Source organism: Anabrus simplex, chromosome 1 (assembly GCF_040414725.1).
Source record: "Anabrus simplex isolate iqAnaSimp1 chromosome 1, ASM4041472v1, whole genome shotgun sequence".
Taxonomy (NCBI): Eukaryota; Metazoa; Arthropoda; class Insecta; order Orthoptera; family Tettigoniidae; genus Anabrus; species Anabrus simplex.
The window spans coordinates 1,017,165,662-1,017,180,114 of record NC_090265.1 but is presented as its reverse complement, the minus strand read 5'-3'; the positions used below and the strand labels follow the sequence as shown (position 1 = coordinate 1,017,180,114).

Here is a 14,453-nt window from a genome sequence, read left to right as displayed (position 1 = left end):
CAGGTATTTAAACGAGACTATGAAGTGGGTATGTGGGAAACTGGGAGTGATTTTTGTCGATCCAAATGGGTAGGCAGGCATTATGGATCTACACTCAGATGGCCTACAATGGAACTGCAATGGTTTGTATAAGTTAAATGTGTTTAGAAGATTACATGGAAATACTATGATACAAGATTACATGGAAATACTATGATACAAACAGGGTGGGCTAGGGACCAGTGATGAAGAGTACAGGAAGCTGGAAGTCAAGCCAAATTGTATAAAGTTGCTACTGTTACAAACTGTATAAGTATTGTAAGGAAAGGAAGAGAATTAAGTAATTTAACAGATGTGTATTTACCAGTTAGGTAACAGGAGTTGAATCATCACTAAGAAATGATGATATGGATGAGGAAATTTTTTCCTGGAACCAGTGTTCATCACAGAGACAGGACAGATTCGATAGGAAGGAAAATTTTCCTACCGGGGAATGAATTTGTAAACTATGAAAAAGTTAAGGATGAGAAACATTAAATTCTAGGAGTAAGGCCCATCCCTAAACAGGTAACTTTATGTGTATGGGGTGTACAGACCTAGAAGGGATGATGTATTTGTCAAGACAATCAGCTATTGGGAAACTACACAGGAAGCAATGTAATTATGACAGGTGAAGCATTAACTGGGAAGTTAATGCAAATGACAGAATGCATGACCAATAAATGGTAAATAAGTTAATTCAGGAAGAACAATTGAATCAAACAGTGAAAGAACCAACTAGAGGGAAGAATATTCTAGACATGGTGCTGATAAAAACAGATGAACTCTATAGAGAAACTGAAGTGATAGAAAGTTTAAGCAATCATGAAGCTATTTTTGTTGCAGTTAAAATTAAATGCAAAGAAAGGAAGGTTGTAAAAGTAGGAACAGTAGGCAATACCATATGGTTGATAAGAAAGGCATGAGGGAGGTTACAAAAAGTGATTGAAAGTGGTGGAAAAGGCACCTGAATAAATAAACAGCCTGTTGGATGGGTTTTAAGCAATTGTTAAAGAGAGTAAAACAGGTATGTAGACCCACTATATTACAACAGAGAAATAAAGAAACTGAAGGAGCATATCAGAAAATTGAATTTATTGAAGAAGTCAGCTAAGGATAACATGATGGTTAACAAAATTGTCACACATATGAATTTTAATGAAAAATGAAAATGAAATGGTGTATGGCTTTTGGGGCCGAATTCATAGTCAGCACTTATACATAAGTGGAACCCTTAAGTAATAAGGGATGACTTATAATAAGTATTCACTTATATGAGTTTACATTTCATAAACAGCACTTAAAGAGCACACTCATTGATACAGTAAGTATCACTGGAGATGTGGCAGTGCTGTATATTATGCTCATGCTTCCTGGATCGTGTAGTTCTGGCTACCGAATAGTGGGATGATCTATTTTGTTTTGTTCATCCAAGGACATCGCGCTACCGCGCACAAAATTTTTGATGTTAAAAGATCGTCTATATTGTATCTGGTTATCAGAATGGATAACAAAACAGCGAGCTGAGACGGCACCTGCGAGAACTTGTGTTGAAGTACATGCACATAATATAGAACAAGTAGACCGATGCAGTTTCTCATCAGAATATGAATGTTGTGGGAAAAACTTGTTGTGGAAAACGAAAATTCCCAGAATCTAGTTTTCTTCTTAATATGTTTATAGTTATCCAGGTACTCGAACCTATACAAATATTCATCCAAATGTAGAATATCTAGCTTTACAGCACTTTCAATGATTTGACAAATATATCCATAGCCGTTACGTTGTAATAGGCCTAATTACTTCCCCAATAAAATGTAAATACAGTGGAACCTCGATTATTCTTTCCCAGAACCTACATTTTCCCGAATCATGCGTTTAAATTACATGGTCCCACGAGCATCGTAATTAAATCAAGTTGTAAAAATCCCACATTATCTGTTCCTCGAAGAAGTGATTTCCCGTATCAATCATCCAGAAATTTCAGTCCCATCAATGCTAAACCCTCGATCAAGCGTTTTTCAATCAACTGTATCTCACGAAAGGTCACCTATGGCATATTTATGGATCTTGGCGTTAACGCCCCGTCATTGCAATAATTAGAGCAAGTACTGTACTGGAAAAGCGATCGGCAGTGAACCTGCATAACGGACCATCTTATTATCGAATTCGGGTAGTATTGTTTAGAGAATCTCAGAAATTATAAGGTGGAGAGTGGCCACAATAATTCTCAGGAGATACAGAGCATTTCGACAACTTTACTTGAAGACGGAACGAGTTTCGTTAAATGATGGTTATGAATTTCATACACCTAGACCAATACTTTAATGCCAGTCACAATCTCAATGAAATCTCAGAGAAACCCAACATACTCTTCGATCTATTTATCACTTTCCTCAGAAGCAATAATGCAGCCAACCTAAACTCAATCCTAAATTTAATCAAAAGTACTTTTCCAAGACAGTTACACTTTCTCCCGCACCCTTCAGCCCCTCCTTAAGCCCTCTTCCTAAGCCATATTTCATTTCAATACAAGAACTTACTGATTTCCATGATTATAATTTTTACAACACCCCATTTATACTTTATTCTTTGTTAAAAACCTCTTAGTATGTATATTCCTTGTATTATTAACTATTACCATAACATCTCATTTCACTTGTTATTCTTTAAAATAACATTTTCTTAGGATTTCGCCACAAATGATCTTTGCTCCAATACGGCTGATGATGACCCCTAGATGGGTCGAAACTAGTACCGTGTAATTTGTAATTTTGTGAATATATTGTAGTATTGAAAAGGTGGAAACGTTTACGTTGTTATTATTATTACTTATATATTTTTCGTTAAATGTTCACACTTAAAAATGTCCACATTATGTCCAGGGTTAGATGCTTATATTTTTACTTTTTTCGATTGTATTGCCGATCAGGTTTTCGGCACTTTCCTCAGGGCACTATATAGTAACTGGGCTTTCAGGCAGGAATCGAAACTGCTTCTTAACACAAATCTTGCACAAACCTAGTATTTTAATATCGTATATGATTATGTTACTGAGACCAGAACAGATGTTGCCCCTTACATACAAAAAGCCATGGGAGGTCTTGGGATTGCCTGTTACTGTTTTGGTCCTAATATAAGACAGGGAATTTTACATTTTCATGTTAAAAGTAAGTTGTTTACATGTACAAAATAAATGGTTTGTATCATTTCCAACTCGTACTGACGTGCAACAAGCGCGCTTTCCAGCTGAGCCCAAGGTCACGAATAACTGTAATTTCTGAAGTTTTGATGTTGTTTTTTTTCCTCTTTCTAATTTGATTTGATTAGTGATGGGCAGAATTGAATATAATGAATTCAAGAACTTCTGACAATCGATACTTACCTTCGAAACCATTCTCGAGTTCAACACAACCTTTAAAAGTGGAGGTAGGCCTAATTTACACGGTACAAGATTTCCAGAAACTGACTACGAATCAGAGACCAAATTACACGATGATGATGATTGTTGTTTAAAGGGGCCTAACATCGAGGTCATCAGCCCCTAATGATACGAAATGAGACGAAATGGAATGACAAAAGTCTAAAATTCTCCACTGACCAGAATTCAAAGCGTGAGAACGAAGAATGAATGGATGGGCATGAATTTAAAACAATCAGTGGATGCGACCCCCAATGCTTTACATTCACACGAACTGATGTAAAAGAATAGGATTACTGACCAAGGGACTGCTGCTATAGCATAACACTGAAACGATGATGCTTGCAGTCTAAAGGGGGTCCAAAATCCAAGTTATCGGCCCCTCATAACAGTACTGATCGCTAGGAAAGTAGAACCATGGTAATTATCCTGTTACGGTACTAATCAAAAGTAGCAGAGACTTGCGGTATTCCACACATTATTGCACTACTCAGAGGTTACGAAATTCGACATATAATACAGACCTATGTTTTTCTCACTTTGCGGCGCCATGTACAGGCAACGCAAACCTATGGTGTTCACACATAAGAGTACTAACCACAGGGACCTTCCACTATCCCGTGGTGTTCCTCATATAGTGGGTACTAATCACATGCAAGGCAGAACCATGGTAGCTATCATCCCATAGTCCTGCTCAGATGGTGGTACTAATCACAGGTAATGCAAAAGCCGACCGCACAGTGCTCCTGTGTGCTACTAATCACAAACCTATTTGGTACCTAATATAGTGGTACTACGCGCAAGTAAAAGTGACCCATGATGTTCTCCGCGTGGTGGTACTAATCCCGTGGTCGCCCCATTTAGTCACCTCTTACGACAGGCAGGGGATACCGTGGATGTATTCTTCATCGCGTCCCACACCCACAGGGGGTGAGACCAAATTACAATGGAAGATTAAGAAGGTAAGGGATTTCGCCATCATGCTGGGCGCTTTTGTATCTAATGTGGTTTCTTTCATCAGATGAGAGAATTAAAAACTACGGTACTGTACTTGTGGTCGATTGTTGTTTGGCTTGACGTTATTAGATTTTTCGAAGAGTTTGGCTAATCAAAGTTGCTGAACTGAAAGAAGTTTTCACGGGAAACTGACGAAGTTTTCCACGTAAAACTGAATATAAAGTATCGAGATTTTGAACTCGCGTATCGGTATTAATGTTTGATGCCAGTTTCGCGGTCTAACTTACCTGCCTCTCATCCGGAGGGCCCGGGTTCGATTCCCGACCAGGTCAGGCATTTTTACCTGGATATACGGGCTGGCTCCAGGTCCACTCAACCTGCGTGATTACCTTTAATTGATGAGCTATCTAATGGTGAGATGGTGACTCCGGTCTAGAGAGCCACCAGGAATAACGGCCGAGAGGATTTGTTACACTGACCATGCGTCACCTCGTAATCTGCAGGCCTTCAAGCTGAGCAGCGGTCACTTGGCAGGCAAAGGTCCATTGAGGCTGTAGTTTAGTTTGGTTTAGGAGTGTTGCAATATTATAATTATACATATTTCATTTTTGTGATGTTTAGCGAAATTGCTGACGGCTTTTATTCATTCCCGGATTTTCCGTTTTCCCGTGTTGTACGTTTTATTTTAATGGTCCCTGCAAAAATGGAGTATCGAGGTTCCACTGTAGTACTGGTACCTATGTTTTGATGTGCGATGCCATAACTTCTGAAACATCTGATATAATCTGGGAAACGACTGGTTGACTAACCTGATATAATTAGCACAAATCTACCTTAAAATAAATGGTAGTAGTGCAACACGTTCATTTTTCTTATAACTCAGTATAGTTCTTTACTATTCCATAGGCCTACAGTCTTGATAACTTATCAACTTGTAACACATTTCCAATTAATTAAACGAAATATTGGTAACGATGATGATCATGATAATAATAATAACCTGAAATTAAGAGGTGGCATAAAATCTCAAAACAATATCTTCATTAATGGTGAGAGTGTACCAGGAAAAAGTTGTTGGGCAAGAGCATGGGAAGGATCTCATTGTGTAAGGTCTTACTGGAGCAGGTACAGAGAAGGAAGACTTCACAGGGCGAATAATAGATGGTATTAATATTTTTGAAAAGTTTTATTAATGATTTGAAGAAAATCACCCTACTTCTCATTCATTTAAAAAGTAAATCTTCCATTGACATGCTCAGAATGAAATTAAATTGCAGAATTGTAAACGTGGTCAAGAACAAAATATAGTCTTTGTTCTACACATCCACTCGATGTTCGTAAAACATCCAGAATGAATAATAGCTTTCAATAATTTCAATTAAACACACCCTAAAGTTCAACTAAGTTTTCACTCATGGATTCAAATTAACTAATATTCAAAATAAAAACTTTGTTCATGAACCTTCATTCAAATCACTTCGTCAATTGACCAAGATTTTAGAGTTCAAAAGAAAAATGAAATCCTCCAAATCACTTCTGTGCACGCCTAGAGTCTGTCTAGATCATTACAGATTAAACATAATTTCAAATTACACTTGCTTCAGAAATCCTACAGTCCAAATAAATATTAATGATTTTAAATCACTTGCTTCAGAAATCCTAAAGTCCAGTTAAATAAATTAAACATGATTTTTAACTTGTACACTCGCTGTAGAAAAAACCATAAAGTTCAACTAAGTTGTTGTGGAATGACTTCAGATTACACTTACTTAAAAAAAAAAAAAAAAATCCTCAAGTTCATTTAAGAATAATCTCCAGTTATATTTGCTTCAGAGAAAATCCTAAAGTTCAATTAAGAATGACCTACAGTTCTGTTAAATGACTTCCTACAATTTCAACAGGTAGTAAGATTGGAATTCATACGATCAAAAATATATTTTTTTTTAATGGACCAGGCACTTTAACATGATGAGCGTAGCACTAGAATATTGAGAATGATCGAGTGCCTTGGCAGTAAGTCAGTTAATGTTTTAGTGCAATTATTCACTCAAGAAAGATTGTAAAATACACTTATATCACCTGAATTCAGTTATAGGAATGGTTGAAGTGTGGCTCCGCAGCTCGGTGACTGGGACTCCTACGGCGAACAGCCTGAGGTTGAACTCAGCACCAACAGCAGCGAACAACGTTCCATCCCTCGATGTTACCACGTACCTCCGACGCTGTAGCCTATCCCACGCTGGATACGATGTTTAAAGTAATGTGAGCTTACGACACTTCGCCAAGATTTCTGGTGTTTATTAGAAAGAAATATACACAAGGGAAAGTTCAACTGGCACAATAATGCAAGACGTAGCACTGTCAGTTAATAGTAATGAGGTGCATTTCACACTTAGACGAGCTTGAAAGCATAGTTTGTACTTGCACTTTATAATGTAGCAGTTAATATGCGACTCGTAATAGCACAGTCTTTTATCACAGTCTGAACTACACATCAGGTCTCTGTGGAAATGTTCACAATAAAAATGAGATCACTTATTGAGTTACGAAGTCAAAAGCACAGTCTTTAACTACACAGTTCGTATGACATGGAATTAGACACTAGGCACAGTTCAGAATATTAACAAATCATGTAGTAAGTTTAGGATGAGTATGAGTATCACAGTCTATGAAATTCATGCGTAAATTCAATTAACACGACATCTACAATAGTCTCTAGAATTCTAGCATTCACTGCTTAAGAGGATTTTATGTGTGAATTCTTCTAAAAAGGGTTCATATTTCCTATTATCAACATTTCCTTTTCTAACGATACTGTCTAAATATTCAGAAAATACATGAAAATTGACCACATTTAAGCTCATTAATCACTGAGTATTAAATTAGAATAACACCTTAAATAGTTCACAATCGTAATTACAGACGAAACACATGTCTCAAAATTCATGAATTTGTCAATAGTCGTAAGTTTAATTTATCGCGCACATTTCTTCTAATATTCTTATCATTGTACGTGATCGCGACAGAGTTCAAATATACATCGAACTAGGAAGGATGCACTGTAAACTGGTAAGTTTAACACTTGTATTCTAAGTTCTACCTGAATACACATTACGACCACAAGTTCACAACTTGTTAAAGAAATTCGTAAGTCTTGTACTAAGAAACTCAATTTTCTAGTACTTTACAATATTCCACACGTTCACAACGCGGTTAAAGTTTCCAATTATTGCGCTGTCGCACAACAAAATTCAAAGTCTTACTGCACGACTCACTTTTACTTCATGCAACGCGACGTAGCAGCATAACTTTCTCCCATGATTGAGTTGCGTATTTCAACTGAGTATACCTCTCAAGTCGTTGACCTATATACACCCTGCTTGGGGGGGTTCGCGTGTCAAGCAACAGACAAGTGGTTACATATGATAAACTTCTACCTGCTATATCTTCCAAGTTAATGGATGGATTAATCCCAAATTTTGATCATTATATATTCTAAATATGGGCTTCATGTTGGTGTATTTTTGTATTTTAAGCCGTTCAAAAGTTACGGAAGAATTTCTAGAGTTTTCCAAAGGGGAAGTTGAGAACATGTGGCACTGACGTCACTCAGCCTGTTCTCCTCTCTCGTTCTCTCTCTCACGCCTCCATGCAGCCGCGGAGACCAGAACTTTCTTTTGTGCAGCTGTTTCTGACGCTAAAGCTGAGCTGTTCTTTAATGCTTAAAGACTTAGAAAAATAACGTGCCAGGGCCTATGCCTTCCTGGTACAATAGCAAGTCCTATAAAGGTTATGTTCACTCTCTCAATCAAAGGAACAAGAATATTCATAACTCTCACTTTACTAAAATGAAACCTTCTTTAAATTGTCGGTCACATTACATTTCGACAGGATTTTCCATCTCTACTGTGTGCACTGAATGAATTCTGTGAATGAAATGCAACATATTCAGCAAAATCATCCTCCATCTTGCTGCAACATAAGTGAGTCACTTAAGTGTGTATGGGAGGTCCACTTATAGCAATAAATGTGAAACTTAAGTAGGTAATATGAAATGAAACCTGGCTTGTAAGGGGCACTTATGTATAAGTGTCGTCTATGAAAACGGCCCTTAGTGCCAGGAAAGGGGGTGTATAAGTACTTTAATGCAGAAACAGGTTCCAAGAATGGCATTCCAGAAATCAAAGATAAACAAGGAGAGAGTGTATATGTTAGTATTTACAGAAGGGCAGAAGTACTTAGTCGGCACTATGTAAAGACCGTTGGATGTAAGTAGAAAGTCCTGGTGGAGGAGGTGACTAATACTAACAAAGTACTGAAAATTACTAATGATATCAATGATATTTACAAAAAGAAAGAAAATCTGTACACTAGAAAATAGAACTGAGAGAATTAGAGAAGTTTTTCCTGATCCTGGGATGATTAAGAGGGGAGAGTTTCATAAAGCAGTATTATCGGAATTATTTATTTTCTAAAATATACAGAAATTTGCCGATGATATTGTTATTTTATCCGAGACTGCAGAAGATCTTGAGTAGTTGCTGAATGGTGAGGAGAAAATAAATAACGTAATAGAGTGCAGCCGTACTAAGTCAGGCGATGCAGGAAATATTAGGAAAAGTCTTAAAGGAAGTAGATGAATATTGTTACTTGGGTAGTAAGATAACTAACTATGGCAGAAGTAAGGACGACATAAAATGCAGGCTAGCACAAGCAAGGAAGGCCTTTCTTAAGAAAAGAAATTTGCTCACTTCGAATATTGATAAAGGAATTAGAAAAATGTTTTTGAAGACTTTAATTTGGAGTGTGGCAATATATGGAAGTGAAACATGGATCGTAACTCGCTCAGAATGAAAGAGAATAGAAGTTTTTGAAATGTGGTGTTACAGAAGAATGCTGAAGGTGAGATGGATAGATCAAATTACGAATTCAGAAATACTAAATTGAAGTGGTGATAGGAGATCGATTTGGCTAAATTTGACAAGAAGAAGAGATAGAATGATAGGACCCTTTTTAAGACACCCAGGACTTGTGCAGTTGGTTTCTGAGGGAAGCGTAGGGGGTAAGAACGGTAGGGTTAGACCAAGGTATGAATATGCCAAGCAGATTAGAGCAGATGTAGGATGCAATAGTTACGTAGAAATGAAAAGGTTAGTACAGGATAGGGTGGCATGGAGAGCTGTATCAAACCAGTCTAAGGACTGATGACTCAACAACATCGTAGCTGCTGTCATCCGTTACCTTCAGCAACCACTTTCAGGGTACATACATGCACATGATTTAAAGTAATTTGATGGAATCTGAGGATGTCCTTATAGAACAAAACATGTCATTTGTTTAATAGTGTGTATTTTTTACAGGCATGTTGTAGTGTTGTATATTATATTTTGAACTTGTGTGTTTGACAGACCAATAATATTTTAAGTTAAAAGTTCCATTTAGGTGAATGGAGGCACTTAAATTTATGTATATTTTCAACTATTTCTAATGATTTAAAGATAAAGAGGTATAGAACTAAATGAGGCCACAGCACTAGTTGCAAATAGAGGATTGTGGCAACGTTTAGTAAATTCACAGAGGCTTGCAGACTGAATGCTGAAAGGCATAACAGTCTATAATGATTATGTACGTATGCATGTTCAACTTTTATTTAATTGTCGTTATATCCGATTTTCATCAAATTTGGGGGAAAACCCTACACACATTAAAATCAGTATGAAACGGCAATCAGTTTGTTCAAAACTTGTGTTTTTGCAGATGATATCCACACTAAGGCTTACCTGTTATAATTTTATGTGGGAATAGCCTTTCCGAAATTTAAGCAGACATGAGAAAATATAAACTAGACTATAAGCTAACCTCTGAAATCAATGATGCACTCTGTCATATCTTGAGGTGCATCCCATTCTTACTTAACTGCAGTTTTTAGCATTAAAATTAAGCAGTAGTTTATTCAGCCTTTATTTTTAACGAGTTAACAACTGCTATCGGACATGTTATTTAAGCATTTATTATGAAAATATGTTCTACTCTATCATTTTGAATTTTCTTTATGGAACAGCAGTCGGCAGGAATCACTAATCAACTCAGACATCACCTCTGAATGTCGATGAGTGAGGTCGCTAGTAGACTTAGCGAGGAAACTATACTGTAGATGATCGATCGCATGTAACATAATTGCTGGGCTGCATAAATACCGGTAAAAGAAAAATTGAGGATGCTCAATCACTCGTAATAGTGGATGCGTCAATGATAGGGCTCTCACTGTAACCGAAGGATAATACAGAGTTAATATACGAATTTTGGAGGGACAGACAGAAACTGTCGTTATAACGGGGATTCTCCTTGTATGAAGTACTCCCTACAGCGGATTTTTACTGTAGTTCAAAACCAACCAACCAATTTCCCCCCCCCCTGAAGCAATTCCATGAAGAGTGACATCTTCTAACTAGTTTCAGTGGTAGCTTTGCCAAGCCTTTGACTAAGTTTCAGGTTTAGGAATCAATATGTTGGTTTTATGTACCCCAGAAAGACCATGAAAGTGTGGAAGCCTCAGTATGAGCAAGTTGCTTCTCTCTCTCTCCTCTGAATGATGATTTCTGCACGAACTGCCTTAGAGGATAAGTGAACTGTAGTTAGATGAGTCATAGTTCTTAAATGTTTCCATGTCAATGATAATGGCATGTGAAAGATCTTTGGTTTTTAACTGACAAAATTATTTACTGTAAAAGCTGTGACATTTCGTTTTTATTTTTTGCTAGTAGTTTAATGTTGCACTAACACATCAAATGTTCTTGGCGACGCAAGAATGGAAAAGTGGTAGGATTGAAAAGGTAGCGGCCATGGGCTTAATTAAGCATTTGTTTGGTGTGAAAATGGGAAATCATAGAAACCATGGCATAATATAAATACCTGCAACACAGTAGGCGAGGCCATACGATTATTTTTATTATTATTTTTCCACCAAGTATTAGTTTCTAACTAGGTCACAGAGCAGTCTTTCTTTCATAGAGATGATGCTTTCTGGATGGTCAAACAGTCATAGTATTCTACTCAATTCATTATAGTCTTTGGCTTTGTTCACAGCAAGACTACTGTATACAGCAGAAGTTTGTTATAGCGAGAATTCATAATGGCATAAATTTAAACAAGGGTTAAGGATATTTTGAGGGTAAACTCCATCTTTACAATACTAAATGTTTTAAATTTCTTTTCAAAACAGCATCTGTTCAGTATGAGCTCATGTTATTCTAAAAAAGGAATAAATAATTTCCAGTATTATAGAAGTGGATTTCTCCTCAAAAAGATCTTGTTTAAATGCACGCATGTTGAGGGAAAAAAGACCATATCATGTGTTGCATTTATTCTTTCATTTCAAATTGTGTTTACAGAACACCAGTCGATGATTATTACCAATCGACTCTGCCATCGCCTTTGAGTTTGTCAATAAGAGAGCTCGCTAGTTCACATAGTGAGAAAACTTTATTGCAGATGAACGATCGCGTTTAATACAATCGCTGGAGTGCATACATATCGATAACGGAAACATAACGCTAGCTTAATCGCTCATAATAATGGATGCATCAGCGATTGGGAATTTTCAAGGGACAGAAAAAAAAAAAATTGTCATCACAACGAAGTTCTCTCTATATGCTGTACCCGCTATAATGGACTTCTACTCTATTTATGGAAGTTTCCACATTAAACAGCAATTTTCCACTAAATACTGGTTTTGAGACAATAAAAGTAAAATATTTTGAAGGCCTTTCTTTTCATATAACCCATGTAATATGTTATTTATGGTTGGCAAAGATGTTTCTCATATGCAGACAAAGCTAAATTTGGACATGCTTGCAAGTAGAGAAGATATTCAAGAATTCCATTGGTTTTCAGGGTGAATTTTGAAATGCTTAGTTATTAAATGAAAATGACTTATAATTCTTAAATAAATTTAATTACCTCGCTTCTTTTTGCTATCCAGCATGGTTAGATTGATAGAACTAACCCGTGAAAGATGTGGCATGGAACTCACATTAGCCAGGCGACGCTGTGATGTCTCCTGCACATGTAAATATGTACACCAATTAAATTAATACAAAACAAGAACAAACACAGATAATAAATCAACCTGGTTGAACAAGGAAAATACAAAGAGGAAGAGGGACTCGCCTACTTAAGATGTGAATGTTGAATGAAGACTAGAAGGCAGCAAAAAATAAATATATAGAAGTCGTGCATCCATTGGTCAGTGAGGAAGAACAAGTTGGGAGTGAGGTGATGCTAGTGTCTTACAAGTGCTCTGGAGGGGATAGCAATAATAATGCTGCATATTTTACCTCTCTAACTACATATTATTGGTCTTTTACAGATAATACAATGCTGGGATTTTCCCTAGAAGATAGTTCTTTGATATACCAGTACATCTACTTAGGCATTTCAGCAATCTTAAACATCAACCTCCTATACCAGGATCAACCCCTTCTTGATCAAATGATGCTTATTACTTCAAGAGGCCTAACATCAAATTCATCAGCCTGTAAGCATATGAATCTAGTGCTTAAGCTATGCAGACAGTCTGGGGATTAAGTTGAATGACAACACTGAATAAGAACAGCAAGAAGAATATGAGCAAGTAGTAATGGAGGGAAAAGAAAAAGTGGGACCCCAAAGAGGGGCTAACTAATGTTCAGACCTGGCTCAACTCTAGACTTGAGAATCTTGTGAAATCCCAAAATACTTCAATGTGAGGAAAAGAGGTAGAAGAAGTAATCAATTAATGACTTGGACAGATGAACATTTGAATGTTCAAAGTTCAAAAAAAGCATTTCTTAATCTAAATAAGTCACTCCTATGCACTATTTTTCCTTATCCAGTTTAATCAAGTAAATCCAGTATGTACAACAGACAAGGCATGAAACATGACAGGGTAGCATCCAACCTTGTTTTGAATTCAGATTTGCTTGCTGTAAGGAAGAATAATCTGGGTAAATATAGTAGTTTACCTGAATCATTACTGCTGGCAACAGGTATGACTGTTACAAGAATACTTGTGCTAATCAGTAATAACAATGGAAGGAGAGCAATTCTAAAGGTCATGTTTGAGAGGAATAATAAGGCTACAGATAGGATATGTGTAAGGGTCATACTAGTCCACAACAAAAATGAATGTGCAGTTACAAAATTAATAAGAGTACCAATATCAGGCAGGCATAGAATGAAAGTACTTATAGAAATAAAAACCTGAGCTAAATTCCGAAGATCTTCATCTCTCAGATTTCTAGTATCCTGAAGTTCATCAGACTCTTGATGGGATAGGCCTCCTCTTTCACGTTCCAAGTTATCTAAAAACAACAGAAGCTATATCATATAACAGTACGTGTTGCAAAATACTAAAATAAGTTTATTCTTCTTCTTATTTGGTTTAAATTAGAAGTGGCAAATTAAAAAATTATATTCAACATTTTATATATATATACATAAAAGAAAAACACCAGTTCAAGTAGACACAAGCTTTAAACCTGACTGTATATAATAAATGTTGTCAGGTGAGAAGCAATCCTGCTACCATATGTGACAGTACACGGCACTACCTGTGACTGACTGGCCGAGGGTCAGGCATCCAGTACAAAACCTGAAAAACTATAGGAGAAACAACTAAGGGTGGAGGAGTTCTTCCTTAGGAGGCCTGATGAAGCCTTTGTGTAGGAAATGACACACAAATTCATCAGAGTGCTGCTGCCTTGTAGATGTGGCAGGGGACTGTTAAAGGCTAAGAGAGATTACCCTGTCAGAAAACCCTCTACAATGTTAGGCTTAGCAAGCCAACTGCACAGAGATAGATAATTGTTGCTTTCAAAACTAAAACAAGCCTCGGATGTTTCAAGGGTTCAGAAAGTCAAAGTAGGAAATAATGTATCTCAGGAAGAGAAAGTTTGGAAGGGAATTGCACAGGGTAGTATAATCGGTCCGTTACTTTTCTTAATATACGCAAATGATTTAGGGAACAATATAACATCAAAAATAAGATTGTATGCAGATGACATAATTGTTTATAGAG

At 36.7% G+C, this 14,453-nt stretch overlaps 1 protein-coding gene across 2 annotated transcripts in view; it reads right to left on the bottom strand.

Annotated features, from left to right (window-relative positions):
- Rbcn-3A (Rabconnectin-3A) overlaps positions 1 to 14,453 on the bottom strand; it is a 732,274-nt gene that overhangs the window by 431,336 nt on the left and 286,485 nt on the right. For both annotated transcript variants that reach the window (XM_067136957.2, XM_067136958.2), the window contains exons 25-26: positions 13,637 to 13,737; positions 12,356 to 12,455 (exon numbers count right to left, since the gene is read on the bottom strand). In XM_067136957.2, the coding sequence (XP_066993058.2) occupies positions 12,356 to 12,455; positions 13,637 to 13,737 (201 nt within the window). The remainder of the gene's footprint in view (positions 1 to 12,355; positions 12,456 to 13,636; positions 13,738 to 14,453) is intronic.